Raw genomic sequence first — 21,786 nt, 5'->3', positions numbered from 1 at the left:
GAATGGTCTAAAATTTTCTACATCCCCCTTCTCCATTTTTGGACAACAACCATCAATTCTATAGGTAATTCCCGGGTGTTAACGACCGATGAAAATGTGGTTGTTTTCCTATGAATAGACACATTTCCACCGAGCTGCTCTGGCCAGATTTGCATTAGCAGTATAATTTTGAAAGTATTACATTAGTGGTCATGTAGAATATGTCTGTACGACTACCCCAACAAGAAGCACTTACTGTTTCTGAACAACAAGTCAATGCACAGGTTGGGTCAATGAAACAGACGTGGACTGAGGACCGGTTATTATCTTGATGACATACTCAAGAACACTACCCCAACAAGAAGCACTTACTGCAGTAAAAATCAAGTCAGCGCTTTTGTTTGGGAAGTATTGGTGAACAATTCAGAGCATTAAACACAAGGGCAAATGTTTTGTAAGAGTCCACACCCGAAACAACCCCAAAGAGAAGCACTTATGGACTGCCCAAGCATCAGCGTCTCTATTTGAGGTGATTTCAAGGGAATATTTCGAACAATTTTTCATTACATTTATCGACAATTTATCCCTTTGAAAGTATTACATTAGTGGTCATGTAGATTGTGTCTGTACGACTGCCCCAACAAGACACACTTACTGCTTCTGAATATCAAGTCAATACTCAGGTTGGGTCAATGAAACAGACGTGGACTGAGGACCGGTTATTATCTTGATGACATACTCAAGAACACTACCCTAACAAGAAGCACTTACTGCAGTAAAAATCAAGTCAGCGCTTTTTTTTGGGAAGTTTTGGTGAACAATTCAGAGCATTAAACACAATTGCATAAGTTGTAAGAGTCCACACCCGAAACAACCCAAAAGAGAAGCACTTATGGACTGCCCAAGCATCAGCGTCTCTATTTGAGGTGACTTCAAGGTGACGTTTCCAAAAATTTTCAATTACGAGTATCGACATTTTGTCCCTTTGAAAGTTTTACATTAGTGGTCATGTAGATTGTGTCTGTACGACTGCCCCAACAAGAAGCACTTACTGTTTCTGAACATCAAGTCAATGCTCAGGTTGGGTCAATGAAACAGACGTGGACTGTGGGTTATTTTCTTGATAAGGTACTCAAGAACACTACCCTAACAAGAAGCACTTACTGCAGTAAAATTCTAGTCAGCGCCTTTGTTTGGGAAGTATTGGTGAACAATTCAGAGCATTAAACACAAGGGCAAATGTTTTGTAAGAGTCCACACCCGAAACAACCCCAAAGAGAAGCACTTATGGACTGCCCAAGCATCAGCGTCTCTATTTGAGGTGATTTCAAGGGGATATTTCCAACAATTTTCAATTACAAGTATCGACAATTTAACACTTTGAAAGTATTACATTAGTGGTCATGTAGATTGTGTCTGTACGACTGCCCCAACAAGAAGCACTTACTGTTTCTGAACATCAAGTCAATGCTCAGGTTGGGTCAATGAAACAGACATGGACTGAGGACTGGTTATTTTCTTGATGAGGTACTCAAGAACACTACCCCAACAAGAAGCACTTACTGCAGTAAAAATCAAGTCAGCGCTTTTGTTTGGGAAGTATTGGTGAACAATGCAGAGCAGTAAACACAAGGGCAAATGTTTTGTGAGAGTCCACCCCCGAAACAACCCCAAAGAGAAGCACTTATGGACTGCCCAAGCATCAGCGTCTCTATTTGAGGTGATTTCGAGGGAATATTTCGAACAATTTTTCATTACATTTATCGACAATTTATCCCTTTGAAAGTATTACATTAGTGGTCATGTAGATTGTGTCTGTACGACTGCCCCAACAAGAAGCACTTACTGTTTCTGAACATCAAGTCAATGCTCAGGTTGGTTCAATGAAACAGACGTGGACTGAGGACCGGTTATTATCTTGATGACATACTCAAGAACACTACCCCAACAAGAAGCACTTACTGCAGTAAAAAACAAGTCAGCGCCTTTGTTTGGGAAGTATTGGTGAACAATCCAGAGCATTAAACACAATCGCATAAGTTGTGAGAGTCCACACCCGAAACAACCCCAAAGAGAAGCACTTACGGACTGCCCAACAATCAGCGTCTCTATTTGAGGTGATTTCAAGGGGATATTTCCAACATTTTTTTTTATAATTATCGACAATTTGTCCCTTTGAAAGTATTACATTAGCGGTCAAGAGCACTACCCCCAAAAAAAGCACTTACTGCAGTAAAAATCAAGTCAGCGTTTTTTTTTGGGAAGTATTGGTGAACAATTCAGAGCATTAAAAACAAGGGCAAATGTTTTGTGAGAGTCCACACCCGAAACAACCCCAAAGAGAAGCACTTATGAACTTATGAAGCATCAGCGTCTCTGTTTGAGGTGATTTCAAGGTGACGTTTCCAACAATTTTCAATTACAAGTATCGACAATTTGTCACTTTGAAAGTATTACATTAGTGGTCATGTAGATTGTGTCTGTACAACTGCCCCAACAAGAAGCACTTACTCTTTCTGAACATCAAGTCAATGCTCAGGTTGGGTCAATGAAACAGACGTGGACTGTGGGTTATTTTCTTGATAAAACTCAAGAACACTACCCCAACAAAAAGCACTTACTGCAGTAAAAATCAAGTCAGCGCTTTTGTTTGGGAAGTATTGGTGAACAATTCAGAGCATTAAACACAAGGGCAAATGTTTTGTGAGAGTCCACACCCGAAACAACCCCAAAGAGAAGCACTTATGGACTGCCCAAGCATCAGCGTCTCTATTTGAGGTGATTTCAAGGGGATATTTTCAACAATTTTGTATTATAATTATCGACAATTTGTCCCTGTGAAAGTATTACATTAGTGGTCAAGAACACTACCCCAACAAAAAGCACTTACTGCAGTAAAAATCAAGTCAGCGCTTTTGTTTGGGAAGTATTGGTGAACAATTCAGAGCATTAAACACAAGGGCAAATGTTTTGTGAGAGTCCACATCCGAAACAACCCCAAAGAGAAGCACTTATGAACTGCCCAAGCATCAGCGTCTCTGTTTGAGGTGATTTCAAGGTGACGTTTCCAACAATTTTCAATTACAAGTATCGACAATTTTTCACTTTGAAAGTATTACATTAGTGGTCATGTAGATTGTGTCTGTACGACTGCCCCAACAAGAAGCACTTACTCTTTCTGAACATCAAGTCAATGCTCAGGTTGGGTCAATTAAACAGACGTGGACTGTGGGTTATTTTCTTGATGAGGTATTCAAGAACACTACCCCAACAAAAAGTACTTACTGCAGTAAAAATCAAGTCAGCGCTTTTGTTTGGGAAGTATTGCTGAACAATTCAGAGCATTAAACAAAAGGGCAAATGTTTTTGTTGATATAGACTTAGTAGACACAACGTATATTAAGTATATTGAGTTTTATTCCGACACTGAGGCAGCCGACATGTCAACATAGTTCCCTCCATAACATGCCATATCCCAGCAGCCCCCACTGCCCCGCCTGAAGCATGAATAGCCGTAAAGGGAAACATAGAACTGTCGTAAAATGTTCATTGGAGAACAACACACGTTAACAATCTCCCTCTTCTTTCTTTAAAATAAGAAAAACAAAAGCCAAGTGCAACAAGGGAAAAGGCAATTGAAAAACATTCAAGAAAATAACAAAATACAATCAGCATTCTCGCCTGTGTTTTTTTTTTTTTTAAACAACAATTAGGGTGAATTCCAATTAGGGTGGATTCCACAGTCCTTCACATAGTGCTTTCAAGAGCACTAGGGATGATGCCCCCTTTTTCGTCAGACAGTCAGCTAGTTGGGCTTTTGTCACTGACCAGAGCACCTTTTTGATTGTTTTACTCTGAATGAGCTCCTTGATCCCGCTTATATCCAACCGAAGTCTCTTCTCTGTGACCTGTTTAGTGGACTTAAGGGCATCATAAAGAGAGTGATTGTCAGTCACACAGACCAACGTGGGAGCATTTAATTTGGTGGTCCCAGTAGTGAGCTCCGAAAAAAGAGTAGAAAGGAAAATAGCATTGTCTATTCCATCCGACATAGCGAGTGTCTCTCCCGCAAGGGTGCTCCGCACCACACGCCTGATCCTCTTAGATTGCCAACAGAGAGGAGAAAACTTCCCGTTTTCCCCCATGAGAGTGATCAATGTCCCTCCTTGAGTACCTCCATCAGGCAAGTTTCCCAGCGAGGCATCACTGAAAACAGTCAAGTTCAAAGCATCATTATTACCCAAATGTTGAAATTTCAGAGTAACCTTTCCTGCTTTAAGTTTACGAATCACCTTATTTGCATCATGAATGGACTGCACAGTAGCATTTTTCAGAATAGATGCCAAAATACAAGCGTCAAACATAACATCAGGTCTAGTTTGTTTTGCAACCCAAAGAATTTGTCCTATTTTTGATCTCAGCTGCTCTCTTTCCGTTTCACTAAGAGCTGAATCTCTCTGTATAGCACGTGCTGGCTGCATGTTTATGGGTTGCATGTTGTCAATATAGCCCTGCTGATTCATCTCAATTACACCATTTACAGTGGCAATGTCCATTCCTACATAGCAGAAATTATCATGTTCCTCACGTCCCACACGGAACGCACACTTCAGTCGAGGAATCACATCAGTTACAAAGTTTTGTGAACCTGCCCAGAGAAAATCATCCACATGACATGCAAGTACCCCTTTAACTTTGCATTGTTCATCCAACCAATAAAAGACTGCAGGATCCACTTGTGACACTTTACCACTTGTGCTCAGCATTATTTCTTTCACTCTATTATACCAATAAAGTGATGCATCAGCAAGACCATATACACATTTCTTAAGTTTCCATAGCACCCCTTTACTGTTTGCTTCTGGGGGGGGGGGGGGTGAACATGAATGTCCCTTGATAACTCCATGCCTTGCAAAAAGGCAGATTTAATGTCCATAGAATGGACCTTCCACTGATTTTGGCTAATCACTGCTAGCAATAACCTCAGGGATTCAGAAGCACAGGTTGGTGAATCTTTTTGCAACTGTTGGATATTGAACTCTTCAAAACCCCTGGCTACAAGTCTAGCTTTAGGCACAATACCGTTCTCAGTTTCTTTTAGACTACAGACCCAACGGGTGGAAACACATCTTTGGCCTGTATCTTCAACTTCTTCAAAAACATTATTATTGTTCCAGTTTTCAATCTCTATTTGTTTAGCTTCATCAAATGATATGTCTTTTGTTATAAGTACATCAGCATCCATGACTTCTGAATCGGACTCAATGCTGAGACTATTCACACGTGACAGATCAACAGCTTCTTTTTGACCATGACTCCCATCATTTTCAATAAATTGCAGGTTATACCAATTTTTATAACCTCCTGTGGCTTTGCCTGCTCTACCTAGGACTTTTGCTTTACATAGAACACTTTCATCACTTTTCATAAAGGTTACAGTATGTCCCGCTTTTACCTTGACACTGGACACAGGAATAACAGGGTTATCATTATAGACATTGTGCTCCATTTGAGTTTGAATTACATCATTATGAGTCACTAACGAATGAGCTCCCTCTCCTGCATTGGACTCTCTGTCACTTTCCTGTTCGTTATCAGCATCTGTGTTTTGTGTACTGAATGAGCCACCTGTGGCTCTGTTCACTACATCTGTGTTTTCACTGTCTGCTGCTTGATTCTGTACAATTATCTCACTGTTTGTGTCATCGAGAACCTCACTTTGAGCAGTTGTGTGTAACTTATTAAGCCTCAAGTGATGTACTCTAACAAGGATACCACCATGTCTTACAAATACAACAGCCCCATCCTGACCAATAACTACCCCTGGTCCCTTCCACTCTGTACTGTCAGCTCGTTTGTAATAGACCTTGTCTCCTGTCTCATATTTTTCATCTGTGGATCTGAGCTGCTTACGTAACGCTCTCCTTATTCTCTCTGAACATTCAGCTTCAGTGAAAGCCTTCCTAGAAGCATGCAACGCTGATATGTGTTGTCCTACCCTTGCACTAACAGTAGTGCCTTCGAGTGCAGGTAGTTTATCAATTAATACAGAGGGAAGGTTAGGGTTTTGACCAAATACCAGTTGATGTGGGCTATAACCATGAACACTGTGCATACAGTTCTTAGCCATAAGAGCCCAGTCTAGGGCAGTGTGCCAGTCACATCCATTTTCCCGTTTCACCTTCAGTAGGATGTCGGTGAGAGTCTGATTGTGTCTCTCCAACAGCCCGTTGCTCCAGGGACTGTATCCTGCTGTTGTCCTCGTCTCGATGTTGAAGTTTTCGGCCATGTCACGAAACTCTTCATTATTGAACTCTCCACCGTTGTCGCTGTACAAAATACGAGGAGGGCCGTGAACACTTATCCATGTGTGGATGAGGGCGTTGACCATTTCAGAGGCCTTCTTTGTCTTCACAATGCTTCCTGCACTGAACCGGGTGAATTGGTCGATCACATGTAGATACCACACTCCTGGCTCCAACTCATGCAGGTCCACCGCCACCGTCTCATTATATTCTGTAGCTAGAGGCAGACCAACAGCTGGCCTCGGCTTCGCTTTGCTGTATCTCTGACATATGTCACAATCATGCACTATTTGTTGCAAAATAGTGAGGCAGTCCTTGTCTTTATTACCCGAGCTTTGAATTAGCCTCTGCAGCCTGTCTGCAGATGCGTGGCCAAACTGTTTGTGTAGCTTGAGAAGGATTTTGCGCTTTTCGGCTGAAGACATGTTTTCTGTCACTGTCAGGACTTCATCTTCAGCTGTCGCTGCAAGTATCACGTCATCTTTCATTTGCTGTGTTGTGCTGTTTTTGTCTCTTATGTCCACACAGTAGTGTCCTGAGCTGGTGAACTCAAGAGGAATCTGCTGTTTAAACATCACTGCTCTGTCATTCTCCATATCTAAAACAGTTCCTGCCTTCTTCAGTGAGGACTTACTCAGCAGCAGTGGAATGTCAGCGTTGACCACTTCTGTCTCAATGTGACATTTTGTTTGTCCTATTTTGGCAGGTAGTTTCACTTTTCTGGTGGAATATACTAAGTTGCCATCTCCAAAACGAAATGGTCTTGAACTGGTGTTTTCTGTCCTCATCATTTTGTCTGTCTGCTCTTGACTGAGACAACTAACATAACTGTCAAGCCATTTCTCCCCACATACTGTACGAGTGCATGCCGTGTCTATGATGGCTGATCCCAGGGATTCAGTTATGAAAATCTCAGCGTCAGACATAGGGTCATTTGTCAACAACGTTATGTTAACTTCTTCTACATTTTCGTCTTCTGTTAGTCTTACTTGTTCGTTCTTCTTGTAAGGACAGTCCTTGGCCCAATGAAATGTGCTTTGACAAACGGCACATCTTGAACGCTTACCGAACTTATCCAATGGGTTGGTGCCCGGCAACGGTGTCCTTTCACTCTTCTGTTGAAACGTGTTCCGTCTTCCCTGTCCTTGTCGTTGTCGTTGTTCAGTGAAGAAAGCTGCATCTTGGTTTAGTTGAATCCCGTGCGACAAACCTGGCGCCGTTTTCGCTCCAAAAATCCGCTTGAGTGCCGACTTCATGGACGCAAACTTTAGGTCGGGGCACGCCGTTAGTGCAAGTTGTCTGTTTTTCTCATCGAGGCAGGCCGTGTCCAACAACTTGAAGGCTAACACAGCATCTGGAAGCGCCATGTCGTACTTTTTAATTCGGTTGTATCGCTGCTCAAAGTCAATTATGTAGTCTGCCATTGAAACGGAACTGTCTTTCATTAAACGATCAAACTGGGAATACGCTTCGTACGCGCGGTCCTTTTCTTCTTGCTGAAACACACCGTCCAGTTTTGCTAGTAATGTCGCCATACCAGTGTCTTTGTCCAAGTCGTCTGCTGGTATCTCCATAGCGATATCCTTGGCTCGTCCTTCCAGACCCAAAGCCACAGCAAGCGCCTGCTTCTTCTTGTCGAGTTCGGTAACTCGTGCCCATATGTTAACTTCATTTTTCCAACATTCATACGGCCTGGTTTCGTCAAACTTCGGCGGTACTCTGTAGTTCGCAGCCATCTTCAAACCATCCTCTGCTACCAATGTTGATATAGACTTAGTAGACACAACGTATATTAAGTATATTGAGTTTTATTCCGACACTGAGGCAGCCGACATGTCAACATAGTTCCCTCCATAACATGCCATATCCCAGCAGCCCCCACTGCCCCGCCTGAAGCATGAATAGCCGTAAAGGGAAACATAGAACTGTCGTAAAATGTTCATTGGAGAACAACACACGTTAACAGTTTTGTGAGAGTCCACACCCGAAACAACCCCAAAGAGAAGCACTTATGAACTGCCCAAGCATCAGCGTCTCTGTTTGAGGGGATTTCAAGGTGACGTAATCAAAAATTTGTCACTTTGAAGGCATTACATTAGTGGTCATGTAGATTGTGTCTGTACGACTACCCCAACAAGAAGCACTTACTGTTTCTGAACAACAAGTCAATGCACAGGTTGGGTCAATGAAACAGACGTGGACTGAGGACCGGTTATTATCTTGATGACATACTCAAGAACACTACCCCAACAAGAAGCACTTACTGCAGTAAAAATCAAGGCAGCGCTTTTGTTTGGGAAGTATTGGTGAACAATTCAGAGCATTAAACACAATTGCATAAGTTGTAAGAGTCCACACCCGAAACAACCCCAAAGAGAAGCACTTATGGACTGCCCAAGCATCAGCGTCTCTATTTGAGGTGATTTCAAGGGGATATTTTCAACAATTTTGTATTATAATTATCGACAATTTGTCCCTGTGAAAGTATTACATTAGTGGTCAAGAACACTACCCCAACAAAAAGCACTTACTGCAGTAAAAATCAAGTCAGCGCTTTTGTTTGGGAAGTATTGGTGAACAATTCAGAGCATTAAACACAAGGGCAAATGTTTTGTGAGAGTCCACATCCGAAACAACCCCAAAGAGAAGCACTTATGAACTGCCCAAGCATCAGCGTCTCTGTTTGAGGTGATTTCAAGGTGACGTTTCCAACAATTTTCAATTACAAGTATCGACAATTTTTCACTTTGAAAGTATTACATTAGTGGTCATGTAGATTGTGTCTGTACGACTGCCCCAACAAGAAGCACTTACTCTTTCTGAACATCAAGTCAATGCTCAGGTTGGGTCAATTAAACAGACGTGGACTGTGGGTTATTTTCTTGATGAGGTAGTACTTACTCTATACAAAGACAAGTCAGTGCTGATGTTTAGGTAGTCTGACTGGCAAACCATCACATTTTGCTTGTCTGAAATCAAGACGGATCAAAAATAATTTCAGGTATCAATAAACTGTCTCTAAAGTTTTTCAGCAGTCAGTTGAAAAACATCAGTGTTCATGCAGAATATGTATGTCCAAATACCCCAACAAGAAGCACTTACCGTTGCTGAACATCAAGTCAATGCTCAGGTTGAGTCAATGAAACAGACGAGGACTGGGAGTCGTCCATTTATTTCCCATAAGCGCATGGATGAGTCCTCCCTCTTACTTCTGTCTTGTGAGACGGCGAAGTGCTACCGAGTGGAACAAATGTCCTTTTAAATATGTTTTTTCCATTTAAACTTGACTCCACCTTCTTTGTCAAGTAGTTTCAATTGGTTTGGAATGGTCTAAAATTTTCTACATCCCCCTTCTCCATTTTTGGACAACAACCATCAATTCTATAGGTAATTCCCGGGTGTTAACGACCGATGAAAATGTGGTTGTTTTCCTATGAATAGACACATTTCCACCGAGCTGCTCTGGCCAGATTTGCATTAGCAGTATAATTTTGAAAGTATTACATTAGTGGTCATGTAGAATATGTCTGTACGACTACCCCAACAAGAAGCACTTACTGTTTCTGAACAACAAGTCAATGCACAGGTTGGGTCAATGAAACAGACGTGGACTGAGGACCGGTTATTATCTTGATGACATACTCAAGAACACTACCCCAACAAGAAGCACTTACTGCAGTAAAAATCAAGTCAGCGCTTTTGTTTGGGAAGTATTGGTGAACAATTCAGAGCATTAAACACAATTGCATAAGTTGTAAGAGTCCACACCCGAAACAACCCCAAAGAGAAGCACTTATGGACTGCCCAAGCATCAGCGTCTCTATTTGAGGTGATTTCAAGGTGACGTTTCCAAAAATGTTCAATTACGAGTATCGACATTTTGTCCCTTTGAAAGTTTTACATTAATGGTCATGTAGATTGTGTCTGTACGACTGCCCCAACAAGAAGCACTTACTGTTTCTGAACATCAAGTCAATGCTCAGGTTGGGTCAATGAAACAGACTGACTGAGGACTGGTTATTTTCTTGATGAGGTACTCAAGAACACTACCCCAACAAAAAGCACTTACTGCAGTAAAAATCAAGTCAGCGCTTTTGTTTGGGAAGTATTGGTGAACAATTCAGAGCATTAAACACAAGGGCAAATGTTTTGTGGGAGTCCACACCCGAAACAACCCCAAAGAGAAGCACTTATGGACTGCCCAAGCATCAGCGTCTCTATTTGAGGTGATTTCAAGGGAATATTTCGAACAATTTTTCATTACATTTATCGACAATTTATCCCTTTGAAAGTATTACATTAGTGGTCATGTAGATTGTGTCTGTACGACTGCCCCAACAAGAAGCACTTACTGTTTCTGAACTTCAAGTCAATGCTCAGGTTGGTTCAATGAAACAGACGTGGACTGAGGACCGGTTATTATCTTGATGACATACTCAAGAACACTACCCCAACAAGAAGCACTTACTGCAGTAAAAATAAAGTCAGCGCTTTTGTTTGGGAAGTATTGGTGAACAATTCAGAGCATTAAACACAATTGCATAAGTTGTAAGAGTCCACACCCGAAACAACCCCAAAGAGAAGCACTTATGGACTGCCCAAGCATCAGCGTCTCTATTTGAGGTGATTTCAAGGTGACGTTTCCAAAAATGTTCAATTACGAGTATCGACATTTTGTCCCTTTGAAAGTTTTACATTAATGGTCATGTAGATTGTGTCTGTACGACTGCCCCAACAAGAAGCACTTACTGTTTCTGAACATCAAGTCAATGCTCAGGTTGGGTCAATGAAACAGACGTGGACTGAGGACCGGTTATTATCTTGATGACATACTCAAGAACACTACCCCAACAAGAAGCACTTACTGCAGTAAAAATCAAGTCAGCGCTTTTGTTTGGGAAGTGTTGGTGAACAATTCAGAGCATTAAACACAAGGGCATATAACTTATGTGAGTCCACAACAAAAACTACCCCGAAGAGAAACACTTATGAATTACCAAAGTATCAGTGTCTATTTAAGGGGATTTTAATGTGATGTTCAAAACAAAGTTAATAGGAATTTATTAATTCAACAAGGTTACCCCAACAAATAGTACTTACTCTATACAAAGACAAGTCAGTGCTGATGTTTAGGTAGTCTGACTGGCAAACCATCACATTTTGCTTGTCTGAAATCAAGACAGATCAAAAATAATTTCAGGTATCAATAAACTGTCTCTAAAGTTTTTCAGCAGTCAGTTGAAAAACATCAGTGTTCATGCAGAATATGTATGTCCAAATACCCCAACAAGAAGCACTTACCGTTGCTGAACATCAAGTCAATGCTCAGGTTGAGTCAATGAAACAGACGAGGACTGGGAGTCGTCCATTTATTTCCCATAAGCGCATGGATGAGTCCTCCCTCTTACTTCTGTCTTGTGAGACGGCGAAGTGCTACCGAGTGGAACAAATGTCCTTTTAAATATGTTTTTTCCATTTAAACTTGACTCCACCTTCTTTGTCAAGTAGTTTCAATTGGTTTGGAATGGTCTAAAATTTTCTACATCCCCCTTCTCCATTTTTGGACAACAACCATCAATTCTATAGGTAATTCCCGGGTGTTAACGACCGATGAAAATGTGGTTGTTTTCCTATGAATAGACACATTTCCACCGAGCTGCTCTGGCCAGATTTGCATTAGCAGTATAATTTTGAAAGTATTACATTAGTGGTCATGTAGAATATGTCTGTACGACTACCCCAACAAGAAGCACTTACTGTTTCTGAACAACAAGTCAATGCACAGGTTGGGTCAATGAAACAGACGTGGACTGAGGACCGGTTATTATCTTGATGACATACTCAAGAACACTACCCCAACAAGAAGCACTTACTGCAGTAAAAATCAAGGCAGCGCTTTTGTTTGGGAAGTATTGGTGAACAATTCAGAGCATTAAACACAATTGCATAAGTTGTAAGAGTCCACACCCGAAACAACCCCAAAGAGAAGCACTTATGGACTGCCCAAGCATCAGCGTCTCTATTTGAGGTGATTTCAAGGTGACGTTTCCAAAAATGTTCAATTACGAGTATCGACATTTTGTCCCTTTGAAAGTTTTACATTAATGGTCATGTAGATTGTGTCTGTACGACTGCCCCAACAAGAAGCACTTACTGTTTCTGAACATCAAGTCAATGCTCAGGTTGGGTCAATGAAACAGACTGACTGAGGACTGGTTATTTTCTTGATGAGGTACTCAAGAACACTACCCCAACAAAAAGCACTTACTGCAGTAAAAATCAAGTCAGCGCTTTTGTTTGGGAAGTATTGGTGAACAATTCAGAGCATTAAACACAAGGGCAAATGTTTTGTGGGAGTCCACACCCGAAACAACCCCAAAGAGAAGCACTTATGGACTGCCCAAGCATCAGCGTCTCTATTTGAGGTGATTTCAAGGGAATATTTCGAACAATTTTTCATTACATTTATCGACAATTTATCCCTTTGAAAGTATTACATTAGTGGTCATGTAGATTGTGTCTGTACGACTGCCCCAACAAGAAGCACTTACTGTTTCTGAACTTCAAGTCAATGCTCAGGTTGGTTCAATGAAACAGACGTGGACTGAGGACCGGTTATTATCTTGATGACATACTCAAGAACACTACCCCAACAAGAAGCACTTACTGCAGTAAAAATAAAGTCAGCGCTTTTGTTTGGGAAGTATTGGTGAACAATTCAGAGCATTAAACACAATTGCATAAGTTGTAAGAGTCCACACCCGAAACAACCCCAAAGAGAAGCACTTATGGACTGCCCAAGCATCAGCGTCTCTATTTGAGGTGATTTCAAGGTGACGTTTCCAAAAATGTTCAATTACGAGTATCGACATTTTGTCCCTTTGAAAGTTTTACATTAATGGTCATGTAGATTGTGTCTGTACGACTGCCCCAACAAGAAGCACTTACTGTTTCTGAACTTCAAGTCAATGCTCAGGTTGGTTCAATGAAACAGACGTGGACTGAGGACCGGTTATTATCTTGATGACATACTCAAGAACACTACCCCAACAAGAAGCACTTACTGCAGTAAAAATAAAGTCAGCGCTTTTGTTTGGGAAGTATTGGTGAACAATTCAGAGCATTAAACACAATTGCATAAGTTGTAAGAGTCCACACCCGAAACAACCCCAAAGAGAAGCACTTATGGACTGCCCAAGCATCAGCGTCTCTATTTGAGGTGATTTCAAGGTGACGTTTCCAAAAATGTTCAATTACGAGTATCGACATTTTGTCCCTTTGAAAGTTTTACATTAATGGTCATGTAGATTGTGTCTGTACGACTGCCCCAACAAGAAGCACTTACTGTTTCTGAACATCAAGTCAATGCTCAGGTTGGGTCAATGAAACAGACGTGGACTGAGGACCGGTTATTATCTTGATGACATACTCAAGAACACTACCCCAACAAGAAGCACTTACTGCAGTAAAAATCAAGTCAGCGCTTTTGTTTGGGAAGTGTTGGTGAACAATTCAGAGCATTAAACACAAGGGCATATAACTTATGTGAGTCCACAACAAAAACTACCCCGAAGAGAAACACTTATGAATTACCAAAGTATCAGTGTCTATTTAAGGGGATTTTAATGTGATGTTCAAAACAAAGTTAATAGGAATTTATTAATTCAACAAGGTTACCCCAACAAATAGTACTTACTCTATACAAAGACAAGTCAGTGCTGATGTTTAGGTAGTCTGACTGGCAAACCATCACATTTTGCTTGTCTGAAATCAAGACAGATCAAAAATAATTTCAGGTATCAATAAACTGTCTCTAAAGTTTTTCAGCAGTCAGTTGAAAAACATCAGTGTTCATGCAGAATATGTATGTCCAAATACCCCAACAAGAAGCACTTACCGTTGCTGAACATCAAGTCAATGCTCAGGTTGAGTCAATGAAACAGACGAGGACTGGGAGTCGTCCATTTATTTCCCATAAGCGCATGGATGAGTCCTCCCTCTTACTTCTGTCTTGTGAGACGGCGAAGTGCTACCGAGTGGAACAAATGTCCTTTTAAATATGTTTTTTCCATTTAAACTTGACTCCACCTTCTTTGTCAAGTAGTTTCAATTGGTTTGGAATGGTCTAAAATTTTCTACATCCCCCTTCTCCATTTTTGGACAACAACCATCAATTCTATAGGTAATTCCCGGGTGTTAACGACCGATGAAAATGTGGTTGTTTTCCTATGAATAGACACATTTCCACCGAGCTGCTCTGGCCAGATTTGCATTAGCAGTATAATTTTGAAAGTATTACATTAGTGGTCATGTAGAATATGTCTGTACGACTACCCCAACAAGAAGCACTTACTGTTTCTGAACAACAAGTCAATGCACAGGTTGGGTCAATGAAACAGACGTGGACTGAGGACCGGTTATTATCTTGATGACATACTCAAGAACACTACCCCAACAAGAAGCACTTACTGCAGTAAAAATCAAGGCAGCGCTTTTGTTTGGGAAGTATTGGTGAACAATTCAGAGCATTAAACACAATTGCATAAGTTGTAAGAGTCCACACCCGAAACAACCCCAAAGAGAAGCACTTATGGACTGCCCAAGCATCAGCGTCTCTATTTGAGGTGATTTCAAGGTGACGTTTCCAAAAATGTTCAATTACGAGTATCGACATTTTGTCCCTTTGAAAGTTTTACATTAATGGTCATGTAGATTGTGTCTGTACGACTGCCCCAACAAGAAGCACTTACTGTTTCTGAACATCAAGTCAATGCTCAGGTTGGGTCAATGAAACAGACTGACTGAGGACTGGTTATTTTCTTGATGAGGTACTCAAGAACACTACCCCAACAAAAAGCACTTACTGCAGTAAAAATCAAGTCAGCGCTTTTGTTTGGGAAGTATTGGTGAACAATTCAGAGCATTAAACACAAGGGCAAATGTTTTGTGGGAGTCCACACCCGAAACAACCCCAAAGAGAAGCACTTATGGACTGCCCAAGCATCAGCGTCTCTATTTGAGGTGATTTCAAGGGAATATTTCGAACAATTTTTCATTACATTTATCGACAATTTATCCCTTTGAAAGTATTACATTAGTGGTCATGTAGATTGTGTCTGTACGACTGCCCCAACAAGAAGCACTTACTGTTTCTGAACTTCAAGTCAATGCTCAGGTTGGTTCAATGAAACAGACGTGGACTGAGGACCGGTTATTATCTTGATGACATACTCAAGAACACTACCCCAACAAGAAGCACTTACTGCAGTAAAAATAAAGTCAGCGCTTTTGTTTGGGAAGTATTGGTGAACAATTCAGAGCATTAAACACAATTGCATAAGTTGTAAGAGTCCACACCCGAAACAACCCCAAAGAGAAGCACTTATGGACTGCCCAAGCATCAGCGTCTCTATTTGAGGTGATTTCAAGGTGACGTTTCCAAAAATGTTCAATTACGAGTATCGACATTTTGTCCCTTTGAAAGTTTTACATTAATGGTCATGTAGATTGTGTCTGTACGACTGCCCCAACAAGAAGCACTTACTGTTTCTGAACATCAAGTCAATGCTCAGGTTGGGTCAATGAAACAGACGTGGACTGAGGACCGGTTATTATCTTGATGACATACTCAAGAACACTACCCCAACAAGAAGCACTTACTGCAGTAAAAATCAAGTCAGCGCTTTTGTTTGGGAAGTGTTGGTGAACAATTCAGAGCATTAAACACAAGGGCATATAACTTATGTGAGTCCACAACAAAAACTACCCCGAAGAGAAACACTTATGAATTACCAAAGTATCAGTGTCTATTTAAGGGGATTTTAATGTGATGTTCAAAACAAAGTTAATAGGAATTTATTAATTCAACAAGGTTACCCCAACAAATAGTACTTACTCTATACAAAGACAAGTCAGTGCTGATGTTTAGGTAGTCTGACTGGCAAACCATCACATTTTGCTTGTCTGAAATCAAGACAGATCAAAAATAATTTCAGGTATCAATAAACTGTCTCTAAAGTTTTTCAGCAGTCAGTTGAAAAACATCAGTGTTCATGCAGAATATGTATGTCCAAATACCCCAACAAGAAGCACTTACCGTTGCTGAACATCAAGTCAATGCTCAGGTTGAGTCAATGAAACAGACGAGGACTGGGAGTCGTCCATTTATTTCCCATAAGCGCATGGATGAGTCCTCCCTCTTACTTCTGTCTTGTGAGACGGCGAAGTGCTACCGAGTGGAACAAATGTCCTTTTAAATATGTTTTTTCCATTTAAACTTGACTCCACCTTCTTTGTCAAGTAGTTTCAATTGGTTTGGAATGGTCTAAAATTTTCTACATCCCCCTTCTCCATTTTTGGACAACAACCATCAATTCTATAGGTAATTCCCGGGTGTTAACGACCGATGAAAATGTGGTTGTTTTCCTATGAATAGACACATTTCCACCGAGCTGCTCTGGCCAGATTTGCATTAGCAGTATAATTTTGAAAGTATTACATTAGTGGTCATGTAGAATATGTCTGTACGACTACCCCAACAAGAAGCACTTACTGTTTCTGAACAACAAGTCAATGCACAGGTTGGGTCAATGAAACAGACGTGGACTGAGGACCGGTTATTATCTTGATGACATACTCAAGAACACTACCCCAACAAGAAGCACTTACTGCAGTAAAAATCAAGTCAGCGCTTTTGTTTGGGAAGTATTGGTGAACAATTCAGAGCATTAAACACAATTGCATAAGTTGTAAGAGTCCACACCCGAAACAACCCCAAAGAGAAGCACTTATGGACTGCCCAAGCATCAGCGTCTCTATTTGAGGTGATTTCAAGGTGACGTTTCCAAAAATGTTCAATTACGAGTATCGACATTTTGTCCCTTTGAAAGTTTTACATTAATGGTCATGTAGATTTTGTCTGTACGACTGCCCCAACAAGAAGCACTTACTGTTTCTGAACATCAAGTCAATGCTCAGGTTGGGTCAATGAAACAGACTGACTGAGGACTGGTTATTTTCTTGATGAGGTACTCAAGAACACTACCCCAACAAGAAGCACTTACTGCAGTAAAAATCAAGTCAGCGCTTTTGTTTGGGAAGTATTGGTGAACAATTCAGAGCATTAAACACAAGGGCAAATGTTTTGTGAGAGTCCACACCCGAAACAACCCCAAAGAGAAGCACTTATGGACTGCCCAAGCATCAGCGTCTCTATTTGAGGTGATTTCAAGGGAATATTTCGAACAATTTTTCATTACATTTATCGACAATTTATCCCTTTGAAAGTATTACATTAGTGGTCATGTAGATTGTGTCTGTACGACTGCCCCAACAAGAAGCACTTACTGTTTCTGAACTTCAAGTCAATGCTCAGGTTGGTTCAATGAAACAGACGTGGACTGAGGACCGGTTATTATCTTGATGACATACTCAAGAACACTACCCCAACAAGAAGCACTTACTGCAGTAAAAATAAAGTCAGCGCTTTTGTTTGGGAAGTATTGGTGAACAATTCAGAGCATTAAACACAATTGCATAAGTTGTAAGAGTCCACACCCGAAACAACCCCAAAGAGAAGCACTTATGGACTGCCCAAGCATCAGCGTCTCTATTTGAGGTGATTTCAAGGTGACGTTTCCAAAAATGTTCAATTACGAGTATCGACATTTTGTCCCTTTGAAAGTTTTACATTAGTGGTCATGTAGATTGTGTCTGTACGACTGCCCCAACAAGAAGCACTTACTGTTTCTGAACATCAAGTCAATGCTCAGGTTTGGTCAATGAAACAGATGTGGACTGTGGGTTATTTTCTTGATAAGGTACTCAAGAACACTACCCCAACAAGAAGCACTTACTGCAGTAAAAATCAAGTCAGCGCTTTTGTTTGGGAAGTATTGGTGAACAATTCAGAGCATTAAACACAAGGGCAAATGTTTTGTAAGAGTCCACACCCGAAACAACCCCAAAGAGAAGCACTTATGGACTGCCCAAACATCAGCGTCTCTATTTGAGGTGATTTCAAGGGGATATTTCCAACAATTTTCAATTACAAGTATCGACAATTTGTCACTTTGAAAGTATTACATTAGTGGTCATGTAGATTGTGTCTGTACGACTGCCCCAACAAGAAGCACTTACTGTTTCTGAACATCAAGTCAATGCTCAGGTTGGGTCAATGAAACAGACGTGGACTGAGGACTGGTTATTATCTTGATGAGGTACTCAAGAACACTACCCCAACAAGAAGCACTTACTGCAGTAAAAATCAAGTCAGCGCTTTTGTTTGGGAAGTATTGGTGAACAATTCAGAGCATTAAACACAAGGGCAAATGTTTTGGGAGAGTCCACACCCGAAACAACCCCAAAGAGAAGCACTTATGGACTGCCCAAGCATCAGCGTCTCTATTTGAGGTGATTTCAAGGGAATATTTCGAACAATTTTTCATTACATTTATCGACAATTTATCCCTTTGAAAGTATTACATTAGTGGTCATGTAGATTGTGTCTGTACGACTGCCCCAACAAGAAGCACTTACTGTTTCTGAACATCAAGTCAATGCTCAGGTTGGGTCAATGAAACAGACGTGGACTGAGGACTGGTTATTTTCTTGATGAGGTCCTCAAGAACACTACCCCAACAAAAAGCACTTACTGCAGTAAAATTCTAGTCAGCGCTTTTGTTTGGGAAGTATTGGTCATGTAGAGCATTAAACACAAGGGCATATAACTTATGTGAGTCCACAACAAAAAGTACCCCGAAGAGAAACACTTATGAATTACCAAAGTATCAGTGTCTATTTAAGGGGATTTTAATGTGATGTTCAAAACAAAGTTAATAGGAATTTATTAATTCAACAAGGTTACCCCAACAAATAGTACTTACTCTGTACAAAGACAAGTCAGTGCTGATGTTTAGGTAGTCTGACTGGCAAACCATCACATTTTGCTTGTCTGAAATCAAGACGGATCAAAAATAATTTCAGGTATCAATAAACTGTCTCTAAAGTTTTTCAGCAGTCAGTTGAAAAACATCAGTGTTCATGCAGAATATGTATGTCCAAATACCCCAACAAGAAGCACTTACCGTTGCTGAACATCAAGTCAATGCTCAGGTTGAGTCAATGAAACAGACGAGGACTGGGAGTCGTCCATTTATTTCCCATAAGCGCATGGATGAGTCCTCCCTCTTACTTCTGTCTTGTGAGACGGCGAAGTGCTACCGAGTGGAACAAATGTCCTTTTAAATATGTTTTTTCCATTTAAACTTGACTCCACCTTCTTTGTCAAGTAGTTTCAATTGGTTTGGAATGGTCTAAAATTTTCTACATCCCCCTTCTCCATTTTTGGACAACAACCATCAATTCTATAGGTAATTCCCGGGTGTTAACGACCGATGAAAATGTGGTTGTTTTCCTATGAATAGACACATTTCCACCGAGCTGCTCTGGCCAGATTTGCATTAGCAGTATAATTTTGAAAGTATTACATTAGTGGTCATGTAGAATATGTCTGTACGACTACCCCAACAAGAAGCACTTACTGTTTCTGAACAACAAGTCAATGCACAGGTTGGGTCAATGAAACAGACGTGGACTGAGGACCGGTTATTATCTTGATGACATACTCAAGAACACTACCCCAACAAGAAGCACTTACTGCAGTAAAAATCAAGTCAGCGCTTTTGTTTGGGAAGTATTGGTGAACAATTCAGAGCATTAAACACAATTGCATAAGTTGTAAGAGTCCACACCCGAAACAACCCCAAAGAGAAGCACTTATGGACTGCCCAAGCATCAGCGTCTCTATTTGAGGTGATTTCAAGGGGATATTTCCAACAATTTTTTATTACAATTATCGACAATTTGTCCCTTTGAAAGTATTATATTAGTGGTCATGTAGATTGTGTCTGTACGACTGCCCCAACAAGAAGAACTTACTGCTTCTGAACATCAAGTCAATGCTCAGGTTGGGTCAATGAAACAGACGTGGACTGAGGACTGGTTATTATCTTGATGAGGTACTCAAGAACACTACCCCAACAAGAAGCACTTACTGCAGTAAAAATCAAGTCAGCGCTTTTGTTTGGGAAGTATTGGTGAATAATTCAGAGCATTAAACACAAGGGCAAATGTTTTGTAAGAGTCCACACCCGAAACAACCCCAAAGAGAAGCACTTATGGACTGCCCAAGCATCAGCGTCTCTATTTGAGGTGATTTCAAGGTGACGTTTCCAAAAATGTTCAATTACGAGTATCGACATTTTGTCCCTTTGAAAGTTTTACATTAATGGTCATGTAGATTGTGTCTGTACGACTGCCCCAACAAGAAGCACTTACTGTTTCTGAACATCAAGTCAATGCTCAGGTTGGGTCAATGAAACAGACTGACTGAGGACTGGTTATTTTCTTGATGAGGTACTCAAGAACACTACCCCAACAAGAAGCACTTACTGCAGTAAAAATCAAGTCAGCGCTTTTGTTTGGGAAGTATTGGTGAACAATTCAGAGCATTAAACACAAGGGCAAATGTTTTGTGAGAGTCCACACCCGAAACAACCCCAAAGAGAAGCACTTATGGACTGCCCAAGCATCAGCGTCTCTATTTGAGGTGATTTCAAGGGAATATTTCGAACAATTTTTCATTACATTTATCGACAATTTATCCCTTTGAAAGTATTACATTAGTGGTCATGTAGATTGTGTCTGTACGACTGCCCCAACAAGAAGCACTTACTGTTTCTGAACTTCAAGTCAATGCTCAGGTTGGTTCAATGAAACAGACGTGGACTGAGGACCGGTTATTATCTTGATGACATACTCAAGAACACTACCCCAACAAGAAGCACTTACTGCAGTAAAAATAAAGTCAGCGCTTTTGTTTGGGAAGTATTGGTGAACAATTCAGAGCATTAAACACAATTGCATAAGTTGTAAGAGTCCACACCCGAAACAACCCCAAAGAGAAGCACTTATGGACTGCCCAAGCATCAGCGTCTCTATTTGAGGTGATTTCAAGGTGACGTTTCCAAAAATGTTCAATTACGAGTATCGACATTTTGTCCCTTTGAAAGTTTTACATTAATGGTCATGTAGATTGTGTCTGTACGACTGCCCCAACAAGAAGCACTTACTGTTTCTGAACATCAAGTCAATGCTCAGGTTGGGTCAATGAAACAGACGTGGACTGAGGACTGGTTATTTTCTTGATGAGGTCATCAAGAACACTACCCCAACAAAAAGCACTTACTGCAGTAAAAATCAAGTCAGTGCCTTTGTTTGGGAAGTATTGGTGAACAATTCAGAGCATTAAACACAAGGGCAAATGTTTTGTGAGAGTCCACACCCGAAACAACCCCAAAGAGAAGCACTTATGAACTGCCCAAGCATCAGCGTCTCTGTTTGAGGTGATTTCAAGGTGACGTTTCTAACAATTTTCAATTACAAGTATCAACAATTTGTCACTTTGAAGGTATTACATTAGTGGTCATGTAGATTGTGTCTG

At 40.8% G+C, this 21,786-nt stretch overlaps 1 protein-coding gene across 1 annotated transcript; it reads right to left on the bottom strand.

The window, feature by feature from the left end:
- Positions 1-3,494: 3,494 nt before the first annotated feature.
- LOC133655949 (uncharacterized) lies at positions 3,495-8,167 on the bottom strand. Its single transcript, XM_062056612.1, has 2 exons — positions 6,161-8,167; positions 3,495-4,185 (listed from the first exon to the last, which is right to left on the bottom strand). The coding sequence occupies exons 1-2, from the start codon at positions 8,018-8,020 to the stop codon at positions 4,183-4,185; spliced, it is 1,863 nt and encodes a 620-aa protein (XP_061912596.1). The 5' UTR covers positions 8,021-8,167; the 3' UTR covers positions 3,495-4,182.
- Positions 8,168-21,786: the final 13,619 nt, after the last annotated feature.

The sequence above is a fragment of the Entelurus aequoreus genome, linkage group LG08, assembly GCF_033978785.1.
Source record: "Entelurus aequoreus isolate RoL-2023_Sb linkage group LG08, RoL_Eaeq_v1.1, whole genome shotgun sequence".
Lineage (NCBI taxonomy): Eukaryota > Metazoa > Chordata > Actinopteri > Syngnathiformes > Syngnathidae > Entelurus > Entelurus aequoreus.
Note: the sequence above shows the minus strand (reverse complement) of the source record. Positions and strands in the feature narration are given on the sequence as shown.

Bases quoted from the DNA above. Each gene is read 5' to 3' on its own strand.
- LOC133655949 (XM_062056612.1), bottom strand. From the start codon at position 8,020: ATGGCTGCGAACTACAGAGTACCGCCGAAGTTTGACGAAACCAGGCCG.